The 26,664-nt window shown below is 39.2% G+C and overlaps 1 protein-coding gene across 1 annotated transcript in view; it reads right to left on the bottom strand.

Moving 5' to 3' along the window:
• JAM2 (junctional adhesion molecule 2) overlaps window positions 1-26,664 on the bottom strand; it is a 63,416-nt gene that overhangs the window by 8,856 nt on the left and 27,896 nt on the right. The window contains exons 2-6 of the mRNA XM_059392184.1: window positions 17,335-17,400; window positions 10,565-10,672; window positions 6,627-6,779; window positions 4,847-5,049; window positions 2,852-2,951 (exon numbers count right to left, since the gene is read on the bottom strand). Coding sequence (XP_059248167.1) covers window positions 2,852-2,951; window positions 4,847-5,049; window positions 6,627-6,779; window positions 10,565-10,672; window positions 17,335-17,400 — 630 coding nt within the window. The remainder of the gene's footprint in view (window positions 1-2,851; window positions 2,952-4,846; window positions 5,050-6,626; window positions 6,780-10,564; window positions 10,673-17,334; window positions 17,401-26,664) is intronic.

Below are 26,664 nucleotides of genomic sequence, written 5' to 3'. Positions count from 1 at the left end.
TAGCAGACAGAGAAAAACATTCCACAATATTAATAATTTAAGGCTAAATGAAATCAATAAGGAAAAAATCTACACTAATTATAATAAGGCAAAATTAAGTTAATAACTACAGAACCAAACTGTACCTACTATTTTCTTTATAGCAGTCAACGAATGTGACGTCTGCAAAGGTTTCAATCTCAGGGCTATTATCAGACAAATATCCGTTCTATAGTTTGTCAATGAACTTGACATCTATGAAGGATTCAACCTCAAGGCAGATTCTAACAACAAAAACCTGTCTTATCCTGTAAGTTATGGTATAAATTTTACTTTACTTCTCTCAGTGAAATGGAAGAAGACTTGTAAGTTAGAGATGAGTTAGTAACAACATATACAAAAATATTTTGTTTTTTCTTGGAAAAAAAAAAAGTCACTATAAAAGGAAGGCATCATCATTCTAACCGAAACAAAAGGAACCAAACTGTTAAGATGCTAAGTGTGAGCAGGGTCTCCTGGGAGTTCTACAGGGGGCAGCTTGGGCATAATCATCAGATCCATGATTTACTTTCTTTTTATACTTCAAAAAGAGCTTCCTTAGAATAGATTCTGGTTTGGTCGTAAGTTATTAGTGATAACTCATGAAGGAAACTTGACATAGGATTTCACAAATTTTTATGTATCAAAAGATATTCAATTTCAACCCAAGGTCATGAAATATCTAGGATCAATGGATGAGCATTAAATGAACAAATTTTAACTTCTAAGCTGATTTATACCAAAAAGAGTAGATATGTGAAAATCATGGTCAAATTAAACTGGTAAGACTAGTGCAACGTGGGGCACCTGGTGGCTCAGTGGGTTAAAGCCTCTGCCTTTGGCTCAGGTCATGATCTCAAGGTCCTTGGATTGAGCCCCGCAATGGGCTCTCTGCTCAGCAGGGAGCCTGCTTCCCTTCCTTTCTCTCTCTGCCTGCCTCTCTGCCTACTTGTGATCTCTGTCAAATAAATAAAATCTTTAAAAAAACCCCAAAAAAACAAAACTAGTGTAATGCAAACTATTAAATTTCAGCTGTTTCACATTTTAAGTAAACATGCATGCTTGGAATAACGTATTCCAAATAAAATTGCATGATTGGAAAATGTAATTCATATGTTAAGGCCATGACATCAAAGGTATTATTTCTTGAGATGAGGCTAAATTAGGCATTGAAATTAAACAGGACCATTTAAAGAAAGAATAAATAGTGCTGGTGGCATAAGTAAAAAAAACCATGAGGGTAATATGTGAATAAATGCAATTAGGAAAACACGGTATTCATGCATTAGTTTTAAATATGTTCTGATGACTTTTCTAATGGTAACTCCAGCACTAAGACGGATACTTCTGATATTTTAAGCAAATGCTTATGTTTGACTATAACTGTCAACACTTGAGTGAATTGGATGGATAATATGTAACCCTGAATTTTAAAAAGACACTTGTGGAAACTACAATACACTCCTGAGTATCTTATCCTTTATGGCATTCTAAGGTCTAATAAGATTATATTTTCTTGGGGCGCCTGGGTGGCTCAGTGGGTTAAGCCGCTGCCTTCGGCTCAGGTCATGATCTCAGAGTCCTGGGATCGAGTCCCGCATCGGGCTCTCTGATCGGCCGGGAGCCTGCTTCCCTCTCTCTCTCTGCCTGCCTCTCCATCTACTTGTGATTTCTCTCTGTCAAATAAATAAATAAAATCTTTAAAAAAAAAAAAGATTATATTTTCTTTAAAAAACAATCCCAAGAGTTTAATCGTACATAAACACCACAAATTAGGGTGCATAGATCTGTATATCTCTGAGCACATTGAAGACATGAATTTCTGACCTCAAAGAGATGAGGACAAACTCCTGAACGAAGGGGACCCGTGCGTATTCTGTTTCGGGGTGCAGCCCTCTGGAATGACCTTTAACCCCACAAGAGCAATCTCCAGCTGCCCTATGACATAATCTTTTTCAAAACACAGGACTTTCACCAAGGGAGAATGGAACCAAATTATTAGAAATAAAAGGAAAAAAAGTTTTCCCTGAAACTCATATAATCTGAAAAGATTCCTGAGTACTAATTTATTGTACTAATTTTATTGACTTCTAAGAAGCTTATTTTGTGAAATATATGGCAGATATGTTTTATAGCAAATAAAGATCCATAACTACATTTGACATGTCTTTCTTGAGAGCCCGCTCTGGGATAAGTAAAGCACTGTTATTTTAGGGGACTGAAAAAATTATCCACCACTAAGACGGCCGACTCCTGGCAGTGCTCGCAATATGCCAGTGCTATTCTAACCCTTTCAAATATCGATTATTTTTTTCTTTTTGTTAAGTAAGATGTACTCCCAATGTGGAACTTGAATTCATGACTCTGAGATCAACAGTCACATGCTCTACCGATGGAACGGTAACACAACGGAGACAGCGTATTATTACCTCTACTTTGGGGAGACTGTGGTTAAATAATTCACCCAAGAATATGTAGCTAGTAAGTGACAGAGCTGGAAACTGAACTCCCCAATCCTTGACCCTGAGCAACTTACAAGACTCTCTGCTTTTGTTTGAAAGAACACCAGGACAAGAATATTTTTTTTTTAAATGGTTTGAAAAATCCAAAAACTTGAAGAGTAGAGTGCTAAATATTCTTGGCTTGTTTGGGAGATGGACTAAGAACAGCATGTTTGCTTTCTGCAACACATTATGTCAAGCTAATTTTAAACACTCCCTCTGGTTATTCTTCTAGCCAGTCAGGCACGGTCCCACCCCTGGCTCCTTCCCATCCCCAAGTTCACCTGCGCTCTGACTGCAGACCATCGTTCCTCCCAGCACCACAGGCTTACCTACTTGCATTCGTTTCCCCGGACACCTGCGATGTCCAACAGAATTACGGGCTTCACAGGAATACTCTCCACTGTCTAGTTTCGAAACAGTGTTAAATTGCTATTTGTGGAAGGAAAATAAATATATATTTTAAGCCATGAATCTGCAAGAAGACTCCTCAACTAACCATGTCTCTTGAATTTTAGCATGAAGTCAGTCTTTCCTTTGTCATGAGTTAGGACTTGATGTCTTGACTGTGAATTCAAAACTCGGCCATGCCTTCAAGGGGTAAGGAGCTGGGCTTCCTGTTTATTCTGACAGAGAAAGTCTTAAATATATATGGGGAAGTGTCTTTGTTTCGTGATACCGTGGAAGTGGGTATGGTTAGGAAGGCAATGGGCATTTTTTAAAGTTTATAGCACATGCTAGTTTAAAGTTTGGTGGTATTTCTAATTCCCAGGAAACACCATTTGTAACGAAAGGCCTCCTCGGCCTAAAAGGGCTAAGGCAGCTTCCTCAGCCACAAGTGAGTTCCCTACAGCAGCAAGTAATGAACACTTCCTCTAAGGAACCAGAACTGCTACCAGGAAGTAGCAGAGGGTCTAGGAAGATCTTAATCAGTGTGGTTTATGGGATTACAAATTCTATCAGTTGCAGCATCTTCGAACATTCTGAAAGGATAATGCTCTAACCTTTGCTCCTTCTACTCTCTGCCAAAACAACCAAAAGGTAAGACTCTGGTATAATAGGTTTGATAACTGCTCTGAGTGGATTGATCCCCTTGGTGGATTTCTGGAGGGAAGTGGAGGGAAGAGGAAGGAAGGAAGCGAAGATGGACGGATGGATGACAAGGAAGCGAAAGGAGGGAGGAAGTTAGGAGACAGTCAGGGAGGGAGGGAACACAGTAGGTCCTGAACACCTTAAAGGATCCTTCCAGGACCAGCACAGAGGGTGAGAAGGACGCCCAGAAGCATGCTTTCGGTGTCCTCCTGTCACACCCTCAATACCGCCGTGGTCACCATGCACCACAGCCACGATAGCCATGAGTCTCTAAGGAGCACCTCCTCACTGGCTTGGATCCTCATGCAATACATGCTCCGAAAAGCAGCCAGGTTTTTGATCTACGAATCCCTTTTTCTCTCTTGTCATTCCCCACTACTTACATCCTTTTTCTTTTTGTATACTTCAACGTGATGGGACAGAAAGTTTCCCCTTGTGTGTTTCACCTTATGAAATCCTCTCTCGTTGTGCCAAAAGCCAGACTCGAAAAATTCTCACCAGCAATGCATGGGCAAGGGTAAGTCATTAATGATAAGTTAGACTAAAACCATAAATGACCTACTAGCACACAACTGGTAATGAAAAGAAGGTCATTGCCATTCATACACCAGAGTCTTTTGTTGCCTATTTCTCAGCAAAGAACCCACCCTTGTTCTGACCTGGCGCATCCCTTTGACATCATGAGATATTTCAAGGGTTGAGGCTAAGCAGGGAAAGTGAACCTGTCTCAAACCTGCCTTGGGGCTTTTATCACCTGCTCTGAGAAAAAATAAATTTGAAAAGTAAATATAGCAATGTGTGACGGCAGTTTTTCTGCCTAATTTCTCAGTGTAAAATCTGTCGGACCTGCTGACTGAGCCTGCTGGAGCCGCGGAAGGCGGGACCACGGTCTTCCTCAAGGAACAAAGCCCATCGATATGCTTTATTACTTAGCCACGTTATTAAATATGCTTTATTATTTACCAGAGGATCTACTCTTTTAAAGTTATTATGTACTAGTAGAGTGAAAGAATGAAACTTTCAAAATTTGTTAAAATTATTATTATTAGTTCTCTATATAGTCTGCCCATCTCTGGTAGTGCCTTTTCCATCACTTCCCTGGGTGTGTACCGCCATCTTTCCCGCAGCCCCTTAAGCAATGGTATCAGCCCTCTCTTCTCCATCAGTTTAGTTCTAATAATTTTTCCTCTCCAAATACAAGACAGCTATGAGGCCAGTGCTTGAAATGACCTTACCAGAGTTCCAGATTTTGTGTTCACTGTATAGGAGCTGTTGGTGCTTTGGGAGCCAAGTTTTGAATTCTCTGACAAAGGGATGCCATCTTTAAACCATGTGTACTCAGGGGCGGGATTCCCTTCTTTGTCTTGACATCGAAGCTCTACCACAGTTCCACTCAGAGCAGAACTGGGTACTTCACAGGTTGGAACTGCTGGAGCCACTAAAGGAGAGAAGTCAAATGGCACTGGTTATTTATAAGTTAAACAAGGATTTTAACAGCCAGGTCAAGATGGGCTTATTAGACACCTGTGAGAGAGACTGGCTACTTGCTCAAGAGATCCATTTCCTTTCTTCATGGGCACATAGCCAGACCACATTTGCCAGCATGAGTTCTGGCCAATGGCATGTGGGAAACGTCATATATGCCATTTCCAAGGCCTTACATATAAACACGAGTCTAGGTACTACTTTGAAGATTTTGGAGATGCAACTAAGGTCCCAAATCTATTGTCTTTTAAGATAGGGAGATTACATAGATGGGTCTGACCTAATCCCATGGCCCCTTGAAAACTTGTTTTCTCACAGATGGGAAAGTCAGAAATTCAGAGCACAGGAAAGACTCAACATGCTTCTGTTGGGCTGTAGATGGAGAGGGCCATGTGATGGGGAATATGGTGCCCCCAGGAGCCGAGTGTGGCCCCCAGCTCACAGCCAGCATGGAACTGAATCTTCAGCTGTACAGATAGCCAAAGGATCTGGAATCTGCCAACAATGAGAGCAACTTTTCTCCAGACCAGAACTCAGCCCACTGACTCCCTGATTTCTGTCTTAAAATACCCTGGGCAGCAAGCCCTGCCTTGCCGAGCTAGACTTCTGATCTACACAACTGTGAGCCAATACATGGGTGGTGTTTTAAGTTGCCAGGTTTTGATCATCTTGTATGTAGCAAGAGAAGACTAATACACCAGTGGAATCTCCTGCAAGGTTTTCTGAGTTAAATTTCTTCTCTACTAGTGCATCACTAGTATTTTAGCAAGACCCTGGGTTATAAAGAAAAAGGAAGAGGAGCCATTTTAGTCTCTATGATCAGCAGTTTATACTAACATCTGTGGAAAGGCAAGAAGATGTTCCTCCACCAATTGTCATCATGAGCTGTTAATATCTATCAGTGTTTCTCATAGTAGCTAGATATATTGGCCTTGGAGTTAGTCCCACCAGGATCCAAATCCTGGTCCAGACACTTATTAGCTGTGTAGACTTGGGAAAATCATTTAGCTTCTATTTTCTCATCTATAAAAATGAAGTTGTCAGTGAAAAATTAAGTACAATTATGTATGTTAAAGAGCCTAACATACACTAGTTGCACAATAAATGCTAATTTCCCTTCTTTACTAAATAACTTCTTCCTCTCCTCTCCCCTCTTCTCTTCTCTTCTCCCAAATAACTTCTAACACTTTACCTGCCCTACTTTTTTTGTTTTATTGCTCTTCTGTCATCTCATGTGTTAGGATTTTATATGGTAAGAGATAGTCCACATATACTGAAAGGTATTGAAAAATAAGTTCTTCAGGGAAATGCTCCTATGTACAAGATGGGCTCATTAAGATTTACCTTAATCTGAAATGAAAAGAGATTTTGTTAGAACAAATTTATAAGAGTAAAATTTCAGCAGCGAATGAGGTGAAAAGGGGCTATCGCCAAGATTTTACAGGGAAGGTGGTGCTGCTGATTTCTAGAACCTCCTGGATGGGAAAGAGGGTGGGGAACAGTAATCCCACAGATACAAGCACATCACACCTAGGACTTCTAGAGTGACCGTATCTTCTTCCAGGTTCTGGCCTTGCTCAGATGGGGCGCTAACTTCACAGCGATATTTCCCAGCATCAGTTCGTGTAACATTTTTGATCCGTATACTGAAATCTATCATCTCAGCTCGATCTTTAAAATCACCTTTTAGAAAAAGAAGACAATGATGTTAATAAGAATGCAAATAGCTTTCTACATACTACTTTCCTCGAGTCACTTCATTCAGTGACCAAAGGATTTATTTTCCTATTATTAGTAAACTCAGTTTAAAAACTCAAAAAAACCTCTTAAGTATAGGAAACAAACAGAGGGTTGCTGGAGGGGAGGTGGGTGGGGGGATGGGAAACTGCGTGACCAGCATTAAGGAGGGCACGTGATGTGATGAGCACTGGGTGTTCTATAAGACTGATGAATTATTGACCTCTACATCTGAAACTAATAATGTGCTATATGTTGGCTAATTGAAGTTAAGTAAAAAAAAATAAAGACTCAAAACACTGTATGCAAATGTGACTATTTTCAAATTTCCTTTTTTTTAGAGTGACATACAGTTCCCAAAAGAATATGCAGTTCAGTATTCTCATCTTTTAGAGGATTCAATTCTCATTCCTGCCTCAGGCCCTTTCTAATATGCTTATACGACCATTCCCGCCTTCAGAAGACACTGCAGACTCTAGTTCAATTACCTAGAACAGTAAATTACGTGCAGTGGCCCACATCAGACTGCCACAAAGACAAGGTGACGGGATCTTAAAAACACTCTTTTGATTACGTTTTCGGTGCAGAATGAAGATAGCGTTTTGGATATCATTCAGATGCTAGACTAGCAATGGCAGAAAATTCAAGCAAAGATATCCCTGAGGACTGCAGCAGTTCTATCTTGACAGATGAGAACATGGGGGGTATTTTAAATTCTTTATGGACTTCGAATGTTTGTTCACATGTTTAACTCTTTAAAATTAAGGTAATACATAGCATCTAAAATAATAACATGCTTCTTACACTTGTTAAATTATATTCCCAACTTTTAAAATGTTTATAATGGAAAATTTCAAGTGCACAAAAAATTACGGAGTATTTTAAAATAAATCTCATCACCCAGTGACAAAGCAATCTATACACAGCCTTCCTATTCTGTCTACACCTCTAAACACTGAATTATTTGGAGGCAAATCCCAGACATCATAGCATTTTATCTATTATCATAAATACTTCAAAAGCTCATTATATATCCAACAAGAAAAATAGCAAGTGGAAAGAAATGTATGACAAATAATTAAAATAAAGCCTTGTTAACAATAGTTTTATTTACCTTCCCCGCCATAAGTCTAAGTCTTAACTCCATAGGCTTCTTAGTGATGGCCTAGCTTTCTAGATGGTGATGTGGAGATAGGGTAAAATTATTACCACCGAGCAGTGACCCTCCATCTCACTTCCACATCAGCTCTTCTCTCAAGACTCTCAAAAGTCTAATCTACTAGGCCAGCAAAAATCAGTCCATTTTACATCTTTCAGGGCTGAGCTGAGATATGAAGGGTCCAGGGTCTCCATGAAGTTCACCTTCTTCTGTTATCACGGTGATTGTGTTCTAAGTTTCAGGCATTGTTGGTTTCATCTCACACTTAAAACACTTTCTCTTTCACCATACACAAAAATAAACTCAAAATGGATTAAAGGTCTAAATATGAGACCTGAAACCATAAAAATCCTTGAAGAGAGCAGAGGTTCTCTCTGACATTGGTTGTAACAAGTTTTCTAGATAAGCCTTTTTTTTTACCCAGTGTTCTAAGATTCATTGTTTTTGCACCACACCCAGTGCTCCATACAATATGTGTCCTCCTTAATACCCGCCACCAGGCTCACCCATCCCCCTGTTCCTCTTCCCTCTAAAACCTTATTTGTTTCTCAAAGTCCACAGTCTCTCATGGTTCATCTCCCCCTCCGATTTCCCCTAATTCACTTTTCTTTTCCTTCCCATAATGTCCTCCATGTTATTCCTTATGCTCCACAAGTAAGTGAAACCATAGGATAATTGACTCTCTCTTATTTCATTCAGCATAATATTCTCCAGTCCCATTCATGTTGATATAAAAGTTGGGTATTCACCCTTTCTGATGGAGGCATAATATTCCATAGTATATATGGACCACGTCTTCTTTATCCATTCATCTGTTGAAGGGCATCTTGGCTCTTCCCACAGCTTGTGATTGTGGCCATTGCTGCTATGAACATTGGGGTACATATGTCCCTTCTTTTCACTACATCTGTATCTTTGGGGTAAATACCCAGAAGTGCAATTTCAGGGTCATAGAGAAACTCTATTTTTAATTTTTTGAGGAATCTCCACACTGTTTTCCAAAGTGGCTGCACCAACTTGCATTCCCACCAACATTGTATGAGGGTTCCCCTTTCTCGACATCCTCTCCAACATTTGTTGTTTCCTGTCTTGTTAATCTTTGCCATTATAACTGGTGTAAGGTGGTATCTCAATGTGGCTTTGATTTGAGTTTCCTTGATGGCTAATGATGATGTATGTCTTCATTGGAGAAGTGTCTCCAATGTCTTCTGTCCATCTTTTGACATGATTATCTGTTTTTTGGGAATTGAGTTTGAGGAGTTCTTTATAGACCTTGGATATCAGCCCTTTGTCGGTAGTGTCATTTGCAAATATCTTCTCCCATTCTGTGCTTTGCTTCTTTGTTTTGTTGACTGTTTCCTTTGCTGTGCAGAAGCTTTTGATCTTGAAGAAGTCACAAAGGTTCATTTTCACTTTTGTTTCCTTTGCCTTTGGAGACATGTCTTGAATAGATAGGTCTTCTGAGGCAAGGGAAATAAAAGCAAAAATAAACTACTGGGACTATACCAAAATAAAAAGTTTCTGCACAGTGAAGGAAACAATGAAAACTAAAAGGCAACCTATGGAATGCAAGAAGATATTTGCAAATGATACATCTGATAAAGGGTTTGTATTCAAAATATATAAAGAACTGAATCAACTCAATACCCCAAAAACAAGTAGTCCAGTTAAAAAATGGACAGAAGACATGAACACATATTTCTCCAAAGACAGACAGATGTCCAACAGACACATGAAAAGATGCTCAATGTCACTCATCATCAGGAAAATACAAATCAAAACTACAGTGAGATATCATCTCACACCTGTCAGAATGGCTAACATCAAAAACACAAGAAACAACAGGTACTAGTGAGGATGAGGAGAAAAAAGAACCCTTGTGCACTGTGGGAATGCAAACTGCTGCAGCTACTATGGAAAACTGTATGGAATTTCCTCAAAAAATTAAAAAACAGAACTATCTATAGTCCAGGAATTGCACAACTGGGTACTTACCCAAAAGATATAAAAACACTAATTCAAAGAGATACATGCACCCCTATGTTTATTGCAGCATTATTTATAATAGCTAAATTATGAGAGCAGCCCAGTGTCCACTGGTAGATGAATGGCTAAAGAAGATGTGGTAGATCTATATATAATGGAATGTTACTCAGCTACAAAAAGTATGAAATCTTGCCATTTGCAACAACATGGATAGAGCTAGAGGGTATTATACTAAGCAAAATAAGTCAGTCAGAGAAAGAAAAATACCATATGATCTCACTCATATGTGGAATTTAAGAAGCAAAACAAGTGAGCAAAGGGGAAACGAGAGAGAGAGAGAGAGAAACCAGGAAGTAGACTCTTAATACAGAGAACAAACTGATGGTTACCAGAGGGAAGATGGGTAGGGGCATGGGGATTAAGAGTACACTTACCACGATGAAAACAAAACAAAACAAAATAAAATGATTTAAAAACCCAATATTCTCAATAATTAGTCCTGTTTTGTTCTCATCTGTAAACTAAACAACTCAGGCTATACTTGGTGTTCTCCTGTTCTCACCTCATCAAGTCTATAGCTTCTTACCTTGAAGAGCCTGTTGGTAGTAGACAAAGGAGACACTCCGGCCCAGTTTCTTCCACTCTAATCTGGAGGAAATGGTCTTCTTTGGGGATTTACAGGCTAAAATAACCTCTAGGAACAACAACAAAAATACTTGTTTTCTAATTGTCCCTATGAATTTATATTTTACTTAAGTAAATTTTTAAATAACGTTTAGGTATTCCTTTATAATTTAGTTCACTTCATTCATTCATTCTCTCATAAATTACTTCAGTGGGCACCATGATGGCTTAGCCCAACGATGAACCAAAAGCATTAGAGCTCTTCTCCATAACAACTGCTTGACACTAGGCTACTGACCATAGCTCGTGAGCCTCAGTTGTCACAGAGTTGTAATGAGTCTTCAAATACAGTAATACATGCAGAGTGCACATGCCTGGACATGGTAAGTAATTGAAAAGTGGCAGTTATGATAATTATTTATCATTTATATTACATTATCATTTACATTCCCAGCCTCAGTTGTCAGGGAGTTTATAGCCTGAGAGAAGAGACAAATAAGATAATGTAATTTTATTCCATTGTGATAATGTGCCATGAGTGCCACGAAGGTAAACAGAGAAAGGCACTTGGTGCAGCCTGTGGGATCCACAAACATGCCATCAACATGCTGTGTCCTCACTCAGACCCATTCTTTGAGAATCCTTTGTGTAGATATATTGATACAAACCTGATATGATCTTCTATTAAATCATGAATTTCTATTTCTTATCTCTATCCAGATAAATTCTGAGAAGATTTAATCTTGGCATCACATTTAACTGCCTCACTGTAACCCATTTAAATCACTTTATTGCAGGAAATTTACTATACTTACGTTATTAAAAATTCCTGGAACCTCCGAAGGAACCCCTCTTTTAACTGTCCAAACAAGATGACTAGCCATGGTAGGGGTGGGGGTGTGGGAGCCCAGCACTTACCTACCAGCTGCTTTGCGTTGACAAAAGGAAACCTCTGGTTGTAAATATTTTTAAAGTACATTTCAATCACGCTCCCTAGAGTGTCACCTTCATAGTTCTGAGACTTTTCTTCCTCACAATGCATACAGGTTTTTGTTTTTTTTTTTTTTAAATGCATACAGTTTGACCCCAAAAGCACACATCTTTGACTAGAGGAGAAATTATGTTCAAATCCTTTCCATACCTCTGGTTTTGATGTAGCAGATTTAATGCCATTAAAAAAAATTCAGGATATTACATGATATGGTAGATTAGAGAGCAATACTTCTATTACCCCAGGTTTTATTAACATACACATAGATATGGACAGAAAGCTTATAGAAATGTGTACAAAAATATGAACCCAGTGATGATTTCTATGTGATAGAATTATGGTGTTCCTTTTTGTTATATGTAGTTTCTAATCTTCCTTTTAGTTACACACATATTGCTGGAAATAGAGAAATAGAACAAGGTAATGGAAAACAGAAAATAGGACAGAGAAAAGAAAGGCAAGGGAAAGAAAAAAACCCACAAAATGGTTTTCAAGGGTGCCTAAAGTTTTTAGAGCAGGTTTTATATGACAAAGAGACATCATTTTACAGACATGTTTACAACTAGGCTACAAAGACAAATGTGTGCTGAGGGACTTGTCTGAGGAAACACGGTTCTGTTCTGTTGATTAAGGAGAATGGGTGGTGACTTTCCGGAGTCTTGAGTTTGAGATAGGTTTCCTTCCCGTATTTTGTTGAGTTTCCAACAATTAAACACACACCCACACTCATTTTTAGCCCACACGCTCTAGTCTTAGGAATAAATTTGTATTCAGTCACATTGTTTCTTATATTTACGCAGACACACACACACACACACGCACGGCCTTTTTCACCAGGAAGATATGACTTTTGTTCTCCTTGCTCTCTGGAAAACCTCTGCACAAATTATATTCAAAAACAAAACCTATGATTTTCCTAAATGCAATGACCCCGCTTCCCCTCACTCACAATGACCATGGAAGATGTGAAGTGATGGTATAGGTCATCCTCAGACGCTGAGTACTTACTGTTGTGTCCAGCATTGTTCTGGAGCTATATCAGTGAGCAAGACAAAGATCCCCATTCCTTCAGCTCTCACACTTTGCAGGGGGAGTCAGGCACACAAGAAATATCACAGGGGCACCTGGGTGGCTCAGTGGGTTAATCCTCTGCCTTCGGCTCAGGGTTCTGGGATCTCAGGGTTCTGGGATCGAGTCCTGCATTGGGCTCTCTGCTCAGCGGGGAGCCTGCTTCCCCCTCTCTCTCTGCCTGCCTTTCTGCCTACTGGTGATCTCTCTCTGTGTGTCAAATAAATAAATAAAATCTTTTAAAAAAACTGTTTAAAAGAAATATCATAAGGTGAATTAAATGCTACATCGGGAGGTAATGAGTGCTCTACTCTACTCTGTTTAGTAGAACAGGAGTGCTAGTGTGCAATTACAAAACACCTGAGTGGTCAGACTTCAACTCATTTAGAGAGTGACCCATCTGACTAAAGACTGAAAAAAAAAAGAAATTAGGATTCCTTAGAATGTGAGAACACATTTCCTAGAATTCGAAGTTGGAATTCACCATGTGTTTCTTTGGGACACTCCAAGCAAGTGTCCCAAAGGTAAACAGAGAAAGGCACTTGGTGCCCACAGGCTGCACCACAGTCAGTGCCTCGATCTGAAGGTGCCAACTCCGTGACCCCCATAACTGGGGGTCAGTAAGTCAGCTGGAACCATGGGGTCAATATCCAAGGATAAAGAACCAGATGAACTGAGAAGCTAACTACCATGGACTCTCCTCTCTATTTTCAGTTAAAATGCACGACCAGCATAATCTTATATGCAGCCCTTAGGATTATTATACCATAAGGTAGTAGTTTAAGGCACGGCCTTTTGGAGTCAGACCTCCGCCATACACTTATGTGTGCGCTGTTGGGAAAATTACTAACTGTTTTTGAACATTATACTCACATTTGTTTGTTTGTTTGTTTTTAAAGATTTTATTTATTTTGATAGAGATAGGGGGAAAGAGAGAGAGAGCACGAACAGGGTGAAGGGAAGGGGAGAAGCAGGCTCTCCGCTGAGCAAGGAGCCCGTTGAGGGGGGCTCAATCCCAGGATGCTGGGATCATGATCTGAGCCGAGGTCAAATGCTTGACCAACTGAGCCACTCAGGCATCCCTATCCTCACATTTGTTAAAAGAAAGAAAATAACAGTACTCATCTCATGAAGCCGTTGTGAGATTAAGTGAGGGAATACATTATTGGTACACTTGGGTGTCTGTGGTACTTCATACATAGCGTGTTCCATCAATGGTTATTATTGCTTTCACCCCTGAGAAACTTCTTTTAGTTGTAGTTGTAAGTACGCCTTGACATGATAGAAATCCTCACTTTCTACAACCCAAATTTACCTAAGAATCACTCAAATTTGAGCCAGCAGGATAGGATACAGACATAACTCCTATTTTTGCAAAACAAGGCATACTAAAGCATAAAAATGCTTCAAGTTCTTTTGTTAAGATGATTATTTCATTCTCAAAAATATGTTTCCTTTAGGTTGAGGAAAAGATGATTCTTTTGTTTAGAAAAAGCATATAAGCAGTAATATTTTCATGTAGCAAAACAGTCATTTTAGGAATCACATCGCTAGAAATCATTGTGAATTTTAATTTTTCTAGGATTCTGCTAATTATCTTCTGATTTTATTCTCTGTGCTCAGTTAAAAATCATCAAAATCTTATGTAATGCAAAAATAGAATTGCTACAACCAACACAGCTCTGAAAAATTACCAAGAAATTACTTCTGTGAAGAAAAGCGTGCTATTAAACTGATTCATAGCTCACAGTGTTGGACATTCTGCATAGAGGCTGCTCATATAATTTATAAGCATAGAAAAGCTGCTCTCACTTCGGTCTCGTTCTGTTCTTGGCACCACTACGGGAAGTGATACGAAACAGCAGTACTGCAAAGAAGGCATTAATTCATGATTTGTTGACATCAAAGAGACAAGAGACAAAAAAAAAAAAAAAAAAAAGAAAAGAAAGAAATGAATGAGGTGGAACATACCTACACATATACACAAATCACAAGATATTTTAGACTAACTAAAACCAAGCCACTGCATGAAATACGCTACTACTAAAAATGTGGAAGAAGATAGAAATTTATTTTTGCTTTAAGGAGAGCCAAGTTGGAACAACTGGGGCACATATAAAATAGAATCAGAATATACATCTTTTTCTTTAACAATGTTTTTATTCTATTTGAGAGAAAGAGACAGAGACAGAGAGCATGTGAGTGGGGGAAGGGGCAGAGAGAGAGAAGCAGACTCCACCTGAGGGCAGGACCCCTCCCACCAACGCCCCCACAATGTGGGGCTCTATCTCAGGAACCTGAAATCCTGACCTGAGCTGAAACCAAGAATCAGATGCTCAACCGACGGAGCCACCCAGGTGCCCCTATAATTCTTAATTAAAAAGAGCAGAAGGGAAACAAACAAACAAAAAATAAAAAATCGGGCGCCTGGATGGCTCAGTGGGTTGGTTAAACCTCTGCCTTCGGCTCAGGTCATGATCTCAGAGTCCCCGGATCGAGTCCCGCATTGGGGGGGAGGGGGTGTCTCTGCTCAGTGGGGAGCCTGCTTCCCTCTCTCTCTGTACCTGCCTCTCTGCCTACTTGTGATGTCTCTCTGTGTGTCAAATAAATAAATAAAATCTTTAAAAAAATAAATAAAAATAAAAAATACTTTTTCAGGAGTAAGACAAACATTTGGCTGCAATAAATTAAAGAAGGATTTTTTTTATATTAAAAAGAAAACACTCATTAGAAAATAATGTAAATGGCACAGGATTTTAGTTTGGAGTGATGGAAATTTTTGGAACTAGACAGAGGTGGGAGTTACACAACATTGCAAATGTACTAAATGCCACTGAACCATTCACTTGAATGTACTGGTTTTATGTTATGTGAATTTCACCTTACTACTTTTTTTGTGTGTGTGTTTTTTTTTTAGTAATAGAAGACTGTAGAGTATAACTTTGGCATCTTAACTGAGATAACACGTCATAGGACCTGGGTGGTGGTGGAGGGGTCGGGATGTATATTCATGGTACCAGTTGGGCCCAACAGTGAGAAGCTTCAGGAAAGTACAGAGTAGGACAATTCACTTCTTTTGTCCTTACAGAGTCCTGGCCCATCTTTCCCTCTCCCTGCGTGGTCCTTCTTTTGGCCTTTCTGGTCTCCTTTTTAACACCATATTCAGCCCTGTCTATCCCCTCTACAAGTGCTTCACAGCCCTACATCACTCCCAATCATTAATTTGTTCTTCCCACGTCTTTCCACTTAAAACTAATTCATGATAAAGAGTGAGTGTTTTTGACTTTATCATGTAATAGATTAGGAGCTCATTAATTGAAATAGTTGTTCTAGTAATTTGTTATCAAGTGATGTGTTACTTGTGAATGGCAGGCTGATTCTTATTGTAGCATATTTTTACTGACGAAACACATGTAATACTGTGGGCTGAGCACTATTATATTATAAGTACTATTATTAGTATTAGCTAAATACTAATTTACTTAGTTCCTTCCTACCCACAGCTCTATTCTTTAATATTTGTCTCTTTCCTTCAAACCTATCTCTTCCAACTCCAGGAACCTACGATGTGCCTGAAGACAAGAGCTCAGACACATTTAAGACTTGTTTCTTAAATGTTTACAATCTCCAGCTCAAACGAGCATCACACTTAGGATACGATAAATCTTCCGGTTGCCTAGTATTACTGTGTTCTGGGTAAAAGAGATTTCATAACAGTAGTAGGTGGTCAATATTTGAAACAAACTTATAAAAGCCCTTATAAAGTTCTCTTTGGGTATTAGAGGCTTTAATTTTTTAATCGTGGTTAAATACACGTATCTTAACATTTATCATCTTAACACTTTTTAATTTTTTACCATCTTCATGATTTTTAATAATTGAGTAGTGTTACGTATATTCACATTGTTAGGCAACCAATCTCTAGAACTTTTTCACTTTGCAGAAGTGAAATGTTACACCCATTAAACACCAACTCCCTACTGTAAATATATTTAAGAAGTTAAATACATAATAAGATGGCACCCCAAAATAATCTATATTAATGTCATCTTAAAAACAGGAAGTAGAGGGGTGCCTGGGTGGCTCAGTCAGTTAAGCCTCTGCCTTTGGCTCAGGGCATGATCCCAGGGACCTGGGATCAAGACCCGAAGCAGGCTCCTTTCGCAGCGGGGAGCCTGCTTCTCCCTCTCCCACTCCCCTGCTTGTGTTCTGTCTCTCTCTCTATCTCTGTCAAATAAATAAATAAAATCTTAAAAAAAAAAAAAAAAAAAAGAACAGACTCTTTACCCCCCACCCAAAAAAAAACAAAAACGAAAAACATGAAGTAGAGTGGGGTTTGCAGCATTAATTTCCATTTACCACATCCAGCTGGCTGGAAACTTTGCAGGACCCTCCATTTACCAGTTCCACAAATTAGAAATTAGATCTGCTTTGCTGCAGATAATATACGCAATTAGAGGCCTTCTTTGTACATCGGGTCTTTCATCGAATGTCCAAAATTTCCACTGAGGCAGTGGAGAAAGTTCTCAAGTGGAAACAGCACAGAGCAGCATTTCGGAAGGAAGAATTAGTGTGAGGGAAGGCAGATAGTCCAACAAATAGATAACATCACACACGTCATACTTGTGAGTCATTTGAACAACACAGTCCGTGAGAAGCATAAGTTACTCTACCTTGATATTCTATCGCTGTGACCACTTGATGGTCTTTTGGGGCGGAGAATCCATAGGCCTTATGATCTGAAAAATTAAAACAGATAGGATAATTAAAATAGCACCAAAGACCACTTGTAAATGTTTGAATGGAATGCAACATTAAGGAAAACGGGCCTAAAGTTTGCTGACTGTTTCACATATGCATAACCCATAAGTTTTAAAGTTATCAAAATAAGAAAAACCAAGTCAAACCATCTATGTCTCTTCCATTTTCTGTATTGTGGTTTTCTGCTCTCCTTTCCCAAAGCAAAACCCATGGATCTGTCAGGGCCCCAGGACAGACAACACAGTCTGACAAGCCTGACTGTGAAAGGCTTTTTTTTTTTTTTTTTTAAGATATATTTATTTATTTTAGAGAAAGTATGAGCAGAGGGAGGGGCAGAGGGTGAGGCAGAGAAGCACACTCCCCGCTGAGTGCAGAGCCTGAGTCTGGGCTAGATACCAGGACCCCGAGATCATGACCTGAGCTGAAACCAAGAGTCCAACGATTTGGAATGGACTGAGCCCCTCAGGAGGCCCCAGGCGGCTTTGTCCTTAATTTAGCCCAATATGCTCTAGCGCTTAAGGTATTGCCCCTTTAAGATAAAGGCTAATTATTTAAGGGTTTAAGTTGCTTTACAAACTTATCCCTGATTACACCTACATCATATAGAAATGGGTCATTTAACGTATTTTTGACTAGCAAAGGTACATATAACATATATTGTATATAAACCTTGGATATACACAGAATAGTCTATAGGATTGAAATGACTGACCAATTATGGTGGCTAATGTGATCTGAAAATAACATGACAACGACGATGAGCTCATCATCACTTTCATAAACTTAAACAGAAAATTTCATTTTTAAAAGATTTATTATTTATTTCAGGGGCGGTGTGCAGAGGGAGACAGATAATCTTAAGCAAGCTCCACAATGCATGTGCGCTGAATGTAACGACCCTGAGATCATGACCCTGAGAGCATGACCTCAGCTGAAACCAAAAGTCAGACCTTCAAGTGACCGAGCCAACCAGGCACCTCAACAACAGTTAACGTTTATTAAGCACTTTGGTGTTAGGCAACACTCCCAGTGCTTTGCAAACATTAACTCACTGAACTCTCACAACAATTCTCTGTGGTCCAGTACCATTATTTATCCGTCTGTTTTGCAGATGGGGAAACAGACCCAGAGAGAGTAATAAATTTTGGTCAAGGTTATACAAGTAGTAAGTAGTGGGGCTGGGATTTGAACTCATCCAGTAGCCCGAGTAGTTTATTACTGTAGGACCACACCGGCCCCACATGGTGTTTCCCCCAAGCTGACCTATGAGGAAGCACTGCAGATTAGCAAGGATGCCAGGTGGAAAGGTCCACTGATCTAATGAAGTTGGGATTTGGTGAGAAACTGGTGGTTATAAGGAAGGCTAAGGACTGGCTCTGAAGTACAGTGGGAAGATGGAAGCTGGGTGGCGGTAACTAGAGAAGTAGCACGTCATGGTCATCTCAGCCGGGAGGCTGTACCTGAGGTTCCTCCATCTTGACACTATTCACAGTTGGAACCAGCTCATTCTTTGTTGTGGGGGGCTGCCCGGGGCACGGCAGGACGTTTCGTTGTATCCCTGGCTTCTGCCCACTGTGCGCCAGTAGAACCTCCATCTCCCCTATGGCAAATCCAAGTCATGACAACCAAAAATGTTTCCAGACCTTCTCAAACGCCCCCGGGGGGTGGGGGTGGGGAAATTATACGTGGTGGAAAACCACTGCTTTATACGTAACAGTGAGGCTGCTTTGAAGAACAAGGAATAGAAATAAATACATTAAAGAAGGACCAAAAAACCATGAGTTCAAGGACTTAAAAAAAAGTTCCTACGAGATCAGGATTTCTTGGGTATGAAATAATGTATTACATTTCTGGGAAGGAGAGAAAAGTGTTTCACATAGCATGCCATCTTTGATTTATTCATCTGTAGGGACACTGACATGTAAATTATGACACTGTGCTCCTAAGGAATACATGCTATTTGGGAAAAAAATTTTTTTCTTTTTCTCTGCCTTAGAAGCCTGGACAGCAAACATAATTGTGAATGAAATGAAAACTCTTAGAAACCTACAGGCCTCAAGTGTCTAGTTCTCCCATCTAACGTTGTTCAACGATACTCAGGTTCTGTATCTCTAAATTGCAAACCTCTTCACTAGACACATCGGCAAAGCTGGTGTCTATTGGGAAGAATGTAGAACTGGGCTGATTGCTTTTATTGACAACTGTAAAGCTGTGCGTATAAAGAAGGGACCTACGTGGCCCAGTTTAGAGAGATGACAGGTCACCAAAGAGTGATTTCAAAATACAACTTCTGTTTGTGTATTAAAAAAAAAAAAAAACAAAAAACTACGAAAGGGTCCAAGACAACTTTTTAAGTATCCCCTTTTCCCTTTTCCATATATTCTGCCACATACCAGACTATGTCCCATAATCCTCTGAACCTCACCCTCGCCCCATAAGCCTTTCTTCTCCAGTTCCCCCTCTCCTTCCCCAGTTTTATTTTGTAGAGCGTAAAGAGGTCCAGATCTTCAGAGGGCCAGAGGGAGGGAAGACACTACGCTCGCCAAGCCAGGAAAGCCAGGACCTCCTGCGTTCATTCTGTGTTATACCTACATTTAAATGACACGATCGCGGAACATTTATCCGATGATTCCGATTCTAAATCATTATTCTGTGAAACTTTCAAAGCACACTTTGAAAAAGCCTCTTTTCTTCTTTAGCAATGTGTAAATTAGTGCCCGTAGAGAAGTTCTGATTGTGACAAGCATTTCTCATGATTTTTGAACTCTTTTCGTTGATTTGTTTTAGACAGAACAATGAAGACTCATATTCCCTAGAAACCAGTTGAGGGGAAAATCTGGACAAAATAGAAAAAGATAATCTTTGTTCCCTCCACATCATCATATCTTTGAACTTTTCAAACCCTGCACTGCCTACTGAGAGTGTTTATTTTCTTCGGCTGGCTTGGGTCGTCTTTCATTTGAGGCGAATGTTAGTCCGATCTGACATTGGAGGATTCAGGACTGGATCCAAATATTTTCCCCTTTTCTCAGTTCCAGTTTCTTACTTGCTAAAACACCCTTAAAGAAAAATTTCTTAAATTTTCAAAAATCACTTTAAAAGTTCTATGTAAAAAACGGCTATTAACTCAGGGATTTTATTAATTTCTTCAGAACTTTCATATGTATATGTTTGAATAGAAAAAAAAAAATGTCCCAAACACCAAAAAAGAGAAGATTCACTGAATTGACAAAACTATGAATGTAAAGCAACTATAAAGAGGATTGGTTTTAGTAAATTAACAAATAAATACTATTTCTTGGTACCTGAATATTTATTTCTATGATTTTAAGTGTTTTCTAGCTATGCTGCTTTGTCTGGTTCTATTTACTTCAAGGTTTGCTTTTTAATCAAGTAAAACCACTTAAAATGTGTGGTCACCTATGATGAATTTATTTAAACAGAAAGTTCTGAATCTTAAAAAAATAATTATACATTATAAGATTTCTTTCTTGTTTTTAGCCTTTCTGGTCTTGGAATTCAGTTGTGTGTGTGTGTGTGTGTTTTAACTTGAACCCAATGACTTTATGAAAACAAAATGTTGGATTTTGTACCAACATTTCACTAGCAGATGTTGGGAAGAGTCTCTGCTGGCTGCTTTCTTGACTGACTTTTATTTTTTCTTCACCTTTCCAGAGTGAGTTAAAAAAGAAAACAAACAAAAAATCGTCATAGAGGTCTGCTAGTTGAGGTCAACAATTGTTTTAAAGTTAGCTACAAAACATCTTTAATAGTTTTGGATGCGTTCCAAAATCATGGGCAGAAGTTCATAAAATGAGGTTAAGAGATGATTATTTCCATAACTGCTAACAACTCCAAGTCAAGTAATCCCTAACAAAACAAAATTTTTTGTGTTTCTTCACCCTTGATTCTAAGAATAAAATTTCTTATGTTGTCTATCAATCATCTAAAATATTCTTGTGTGACCAAGGATCATTTAGTATGACTAAGAATAAATATTTATATTTATACCACAATTTTTAAATCTACTATGAGAGTAGTATTTAAAGTAACACTTTTAATTGGAAACATGATGAGGGAAAATTGATGTGTTACAGAGGAGCACATTACAGAGTATCATGATAAAAGCAAGTTATAAAAACCATGGATATGAGTTATTTTGTAAGTTTTCAAAAATGAAAATTAATAGCCATGTGGTTTTGAACATCACTAATAAACAATTATTGTATTAACAAATATAGAAAAGATGTACAGGGCTAGTAGTAACATAAAATAATATTACCCAGCATTTATTTATTTATTTTTTAAAGGAGACTTTTAATTTTTTATTTATTTTTACATTTTTTTAAAAGGACGCTTTTTTTTAATATTTGCAATTTTAAAATTTAAATTCAATTAATTAACCTACAATGTAGTATTGGTTTTCGATGTAGAGTACTTTCAGTATTTATTATGGATAAATCTTTATAGGGTCAAATGTATCCCATTGAAGTAGGAATCAGGAGTTAGGTTAATATACTCATCTATCTCACTATGATTCGACCATAGTAGGTCTAGAGAGTAGGGAGAGGGGGAGAGGGTAGGCGGAAGGAGAGAGAAGGAGATAGGAGGAAGAGAGAAGAAGACAGAGAAAGAAACAGAGACCTGTCCTTCTAGCCTCTCACACTGGACATTCTGGCCCTTCTTTCCTTTTTTTTTTTTTTTTTAATATTTATTTCTTTATTTGAGAGAGCGAGCGAGCATGTGAGCAGGGGGAGAGGGAGAGAAGCAGACTCCCCGCTGAGCGCAGAGCAGGGCTAGATCCCATAAACCTGGGATCATGATCGGAGTCAAAACCAAGAGCCAGTTGCCAAACGAATGAAGCCACTCAGCCAATCCTTCGGGCCCTTTTAATGAGAGAAAGGGAAACCATACCGAAATGCATGGAAAAATAAAAGATCTGCTTGGCTTTAGAGCTACCCATCGCTGGTGTTCTGGTGAGTTAATGATGACCTAAACAATTAAAGAGTGATTTTGACTATGAATAAATTTTCCCCTTAAGAACCTAGCATCTAAGTAAGATGTGACTCTTTTGTGTTAAAATCCTCACTGGACAGATATGACCACTGGGAGAGGTCCTTGCTCAGGGTCACAACGCTAGAATGCAGAGAAGCAAAGATACTCATTTACATCTAGTTACTCTGGTTCCTTTCCCCCTCCCCCCCCATTCTCGGATTGGCACAAGGCAGTGTGGAGAAAGACATACCAAACACTACTCTGTTAGATGCTCTGAAGATGGCTTCACACCCATTTTCTTTTTTTTTTTTTTAAGATTTTATTTATTTATTTATTTGACAGAGAGAGATCACAAGTAGACAGAGAGGCAGGCAGAGAGAGAGGGAAGCAGGCTCCCTGCTGAGCAGAGAGCCCGATGTGGGACTTGATCCCAGGACCCTGAGATCATGACCTGAGCCGAAGGCAGCGGCTTAACCCACTGAGCCACCCAGGTGCCCCTTCACACCCATTTTCAATCTTCAGGGTAAAGATATTGTGCAGAGAGTATATAATGAATTGTCATTTTAGCAGAAAAATGTTAATGGGCAAATATTTATGGAGACTGGACAAGTAATTTGAATAACACTTGTATATTTATTAAATACTGAACAAAGATGGTATGTCTCCTCCTCTTTTCTGGTTTTCTCTTCTTTCTTTCTTTTTTTTTTTTTTTTAGTAATTTGAGTTGAAAAAGAATCGTATTTTATTATTTCATTCACAGTTGTTTTCATATAAGTTATATGCTTTAGTAAATTTAGGAAAATGTTCAAGGCTTTCTGTTACCCAAACAGCTGAATGATTAAATTTGGGGGGGGTGATATTAGATAGATTCCATTATTAGATGAAATAAAGGAACTAAATTCTTACAGTAAAATAGATTCTCAAAAAAAATTTTAAAGTGTTCTTCAAGCACATCTTCGAATTTAACAGTGTCCTGTGGTATCAGAAAGCCATCAACAGCTAAATTTCTCACCAGGTACTCCCCACAAGGACATGAGACAAGCAACTTTAGGATTCTGAGATCTTTCTTTAATATTCCCTAAGTGACAATCTCAGCCACACACAATTTGTTCACGACTGGCGTTAACTATAGATTTTAGATAGATGACAATCGTCAACTCAAATCGAGTAGATTCTCAAGACAAGATGCAGGAATGTCATCTTCCAAAACAGATGCTAACAAAAATCACACACTCAATGGAAGACAGGGATGGTGACCATTGGATGTTCTGACTGGTTCTCCCTAAGATTAAGATGCCAAGAAGCAATGGCCCCAAAACTTGATTAGTATAAAACAAGACTACTAAAGTAGTCAGATATCAAAATAGACACATGGTGTTAAGGTAAAGAATACAAAAATGAAAAACGTAAAGATAATAAACCTGAGTGTCTCTCCTCACTAATTGACTCATGTGGTCTGGACTGTGTCTTGGCACATCCTTTTCTTTTCTTTTCTTTTCTTTTTTTAAAGAATTTTTATTTATTTGACAAAGAGAGGGAGATCACAAGCAGGCAGAGAGAATGGTAGAGAGGGGGAAGCAGGATCCCTGCTGAGCAGACAGCCTGATTCGGGGCTCGATCCCAGGAGCCTGAGATCATGACCTGAACCGAAGGCAGAGGCTTAACCCACTGGAGCCACCCAGGTGCCCCGGCACATCCTTTTACTACAGATGGCAGGCACATCAGGCTTTGATAGATCAATGACATTTTAATTTAAGATTATTCCCTGCCTTTTAATCTGACATTGCAGAGACTAACTCCTAAATCTCAGTATAGTTTTTCAAGATAGAAAGTCCAGAGTCAGGCGCCTGGGTGGCTCAGTGGGTTGAGCCGCTGCCTTCGGCTCAGGTCATGATCTCGGGGTCCTGGGATCGAGTCCCGCATCGGGCTCTCTGCTCAGCGGGAGCCTGCTTCCTCCTCTCTCTCTCTCTGCCTGCCTCTCTGCCTACTCGTGGTCTCTCTCTGTCAAATAAATAAATAAAATCTTTAAAAAAAAAAAAAAGAAAAAGAAAGTCCAGAGTCATCGCTGGTATTTGACAATTATATTTCTCAGTAGAAATGAACATACCAGTATAATTGTCAAATAAATAATTTTTTAAGATTTTATTTATATGAAAGACAGAGATCACAAGTAGGCAGAGAGGCAGGCAGAGAGAAAGAGGGGGGAAGTAGGATCCCCGCTGAGCAGGGAGCCTGATATGGGGCCCTATCCCAGGACCCTGAGATCATGACCTGAGTTGAAGGCCGAATTTAACCACTGAGCCACCCAGGTGCCCCTCAAATAAATAATTTTTGAGAGCAGGTATTAAAGATCATTTCTCCAGAGTTTTGATCAGCTCTGGACAAACAGTTCAAAGCGGGTTTCTGAATCTGGGCTCTGAACCCTTGTTCTGAATCACCAAGGTAGGCGAGTCTGGGAATCCCGGTGCAAAACATGCTGACAGCTGATACACACAGCTGTGTGTTTCAGGGATAGTGAAATGGTGATTTTGCAGTCATCTGATACGTATAAATCCACTTAAGTAACATATGTCAGTAGAATTCTACCATCTACCAAGCTCTTTCCACACTGAGCCTACACAGATGTTTGTTTTAAGCTCTTGGTACCTCCAGTGTCTTATTTCTCTGCTTTACTGAATGAATTTGGGGAACCACTTTGATGCATCCCATGTTTTCATTTTTGAAAGCGCAAACATGCAGTAATGGATACCAATTGAGTTTTACAGGGATCAGCACAGAATGTCAAACATATTCTCTAATATTCCTAATCCGTCAAATTTATAATCTGCAAATGAAGTTATCTTTGCATTTCTTAGAGGAAGATAGAGCACTGCTAATGTCTTAAATCTTTTTTTGAATCAGAAGGTTTATAAAATGTAATGAATAAACATATAAAGGAAGGAGGACTGACCGTGAATTTAATGAGGTGTAAGTTTTGGAGCTCTCCCTTGCATGAGCACCTCCAGAGGCCCTGACGGTGAAGTGGGGGGCCTAGCAATAGGTGCATATTTTGTAAAACTTGCAAGAATAAGGAGCGCCTGGGTGGCTCATTCGGTTAAGTATCCGATGCTTGATCTCAGCTCGGGTCATGATCTCAGGGTTATGAGATCAAGCTCCGCATTGGGCTCTGCATTCGGCATGCGTATACTTGAGATTCTCTCTCTCTGCCCCTCCCCAACCCAGCGTTCCTGCACACTTTCCCTCTCTAAAAAAACAAAAAACAAAAAACTTTCAAGATCAGATTTTTGGGGATACAGTTTTTCTTTTTGTTTTTTTAAATTTTTTTATTTTAAAGATTTTATTTATTTATTTGACACAGACAAAGAGAGATCACAAGTAGAGAGGCAGGCAGAGAGAGAGGGGGAAGCAGGCTCTTTGCTGAGCAGAGAGCCCAATGTAGGGCTCTATCTGATCACCCTGAAATCATGACCTGAGCTGAAGGCAGAGGCCCAACCTACTGGGCCAACCAGGCATCCCAAGATACAATTTTTCTTAGTGAGGGCTCTAATTATCTTTGCACAAAATGATGGGCTTCTTCTTATTAACAAGTTTATTTAGCTTTCTGGACTTGACCACTTATAGTAAAGAAAGTGACCTCCAGAGTTCACTGCCTAATAGTTCAACCTTCAAAATACTAAGGATTTTATATGACCAACAACTTAGCACTTCCCTCCCTCTTAAACTTCACTCTTACAATATGGCGGTTGTATGAATTTAATATTTCAACTCTCCTGCTGGAGGATGGCTCATAAAAGCTTTGGCCCTTCCAGTTCATACATATGTTACTAATTAAATTCTATTACCATAAATGGTTCCAGAAGATATTCGAAACCTAAGGGAAACTCTCCCAGCTTATTGTTGCTTCACGTTTCCTTTGATTAGTCTTCAGGAAGCCAAAGGAACAAGAACGATTTATTTTGAAATGCTGACCATAGAAACAATGGTTTGGCAGTGCTTAGCTGTCATATTTTACAACTGTCAGGTAAGACCCCTCAGAATTAATTACCCTAATTTCTCAGGTGCTTTACAAACAGGAACTAGAATTTCCCCCTTCTCTTTCCACAAAGACAGTTCCTTGACTCACTCTTCTTATTTCAAAACTGGTTCTACACATCCAACACCAAAACCAACTCGTCAGGGTCAATCACCTAGACCAGTAAAAGAAATGGTTTAATGAAAATCTGTGTTATGGGTTGAATGTTTGTGTT

The sequence above is a fragment of the Mustela nigripes genome, chromosome 2 (genome assembly GCF_022355385.1).
Source record: "Mustela nigripes isolate SB6536 chromosome 2, MUSNIG.SB6536, whole genome shotgun sequence".
NCBI classification, from domain to species: domain Eukaryota; kingdom Metazoa; phylum Chordata; class Mammalia; order Carnivora; family Mustelidae; genus Mustela; species Mustela nigripes.
This window is presented reverse-complemented; position numbering and strand designations above follow the sequence as displayed.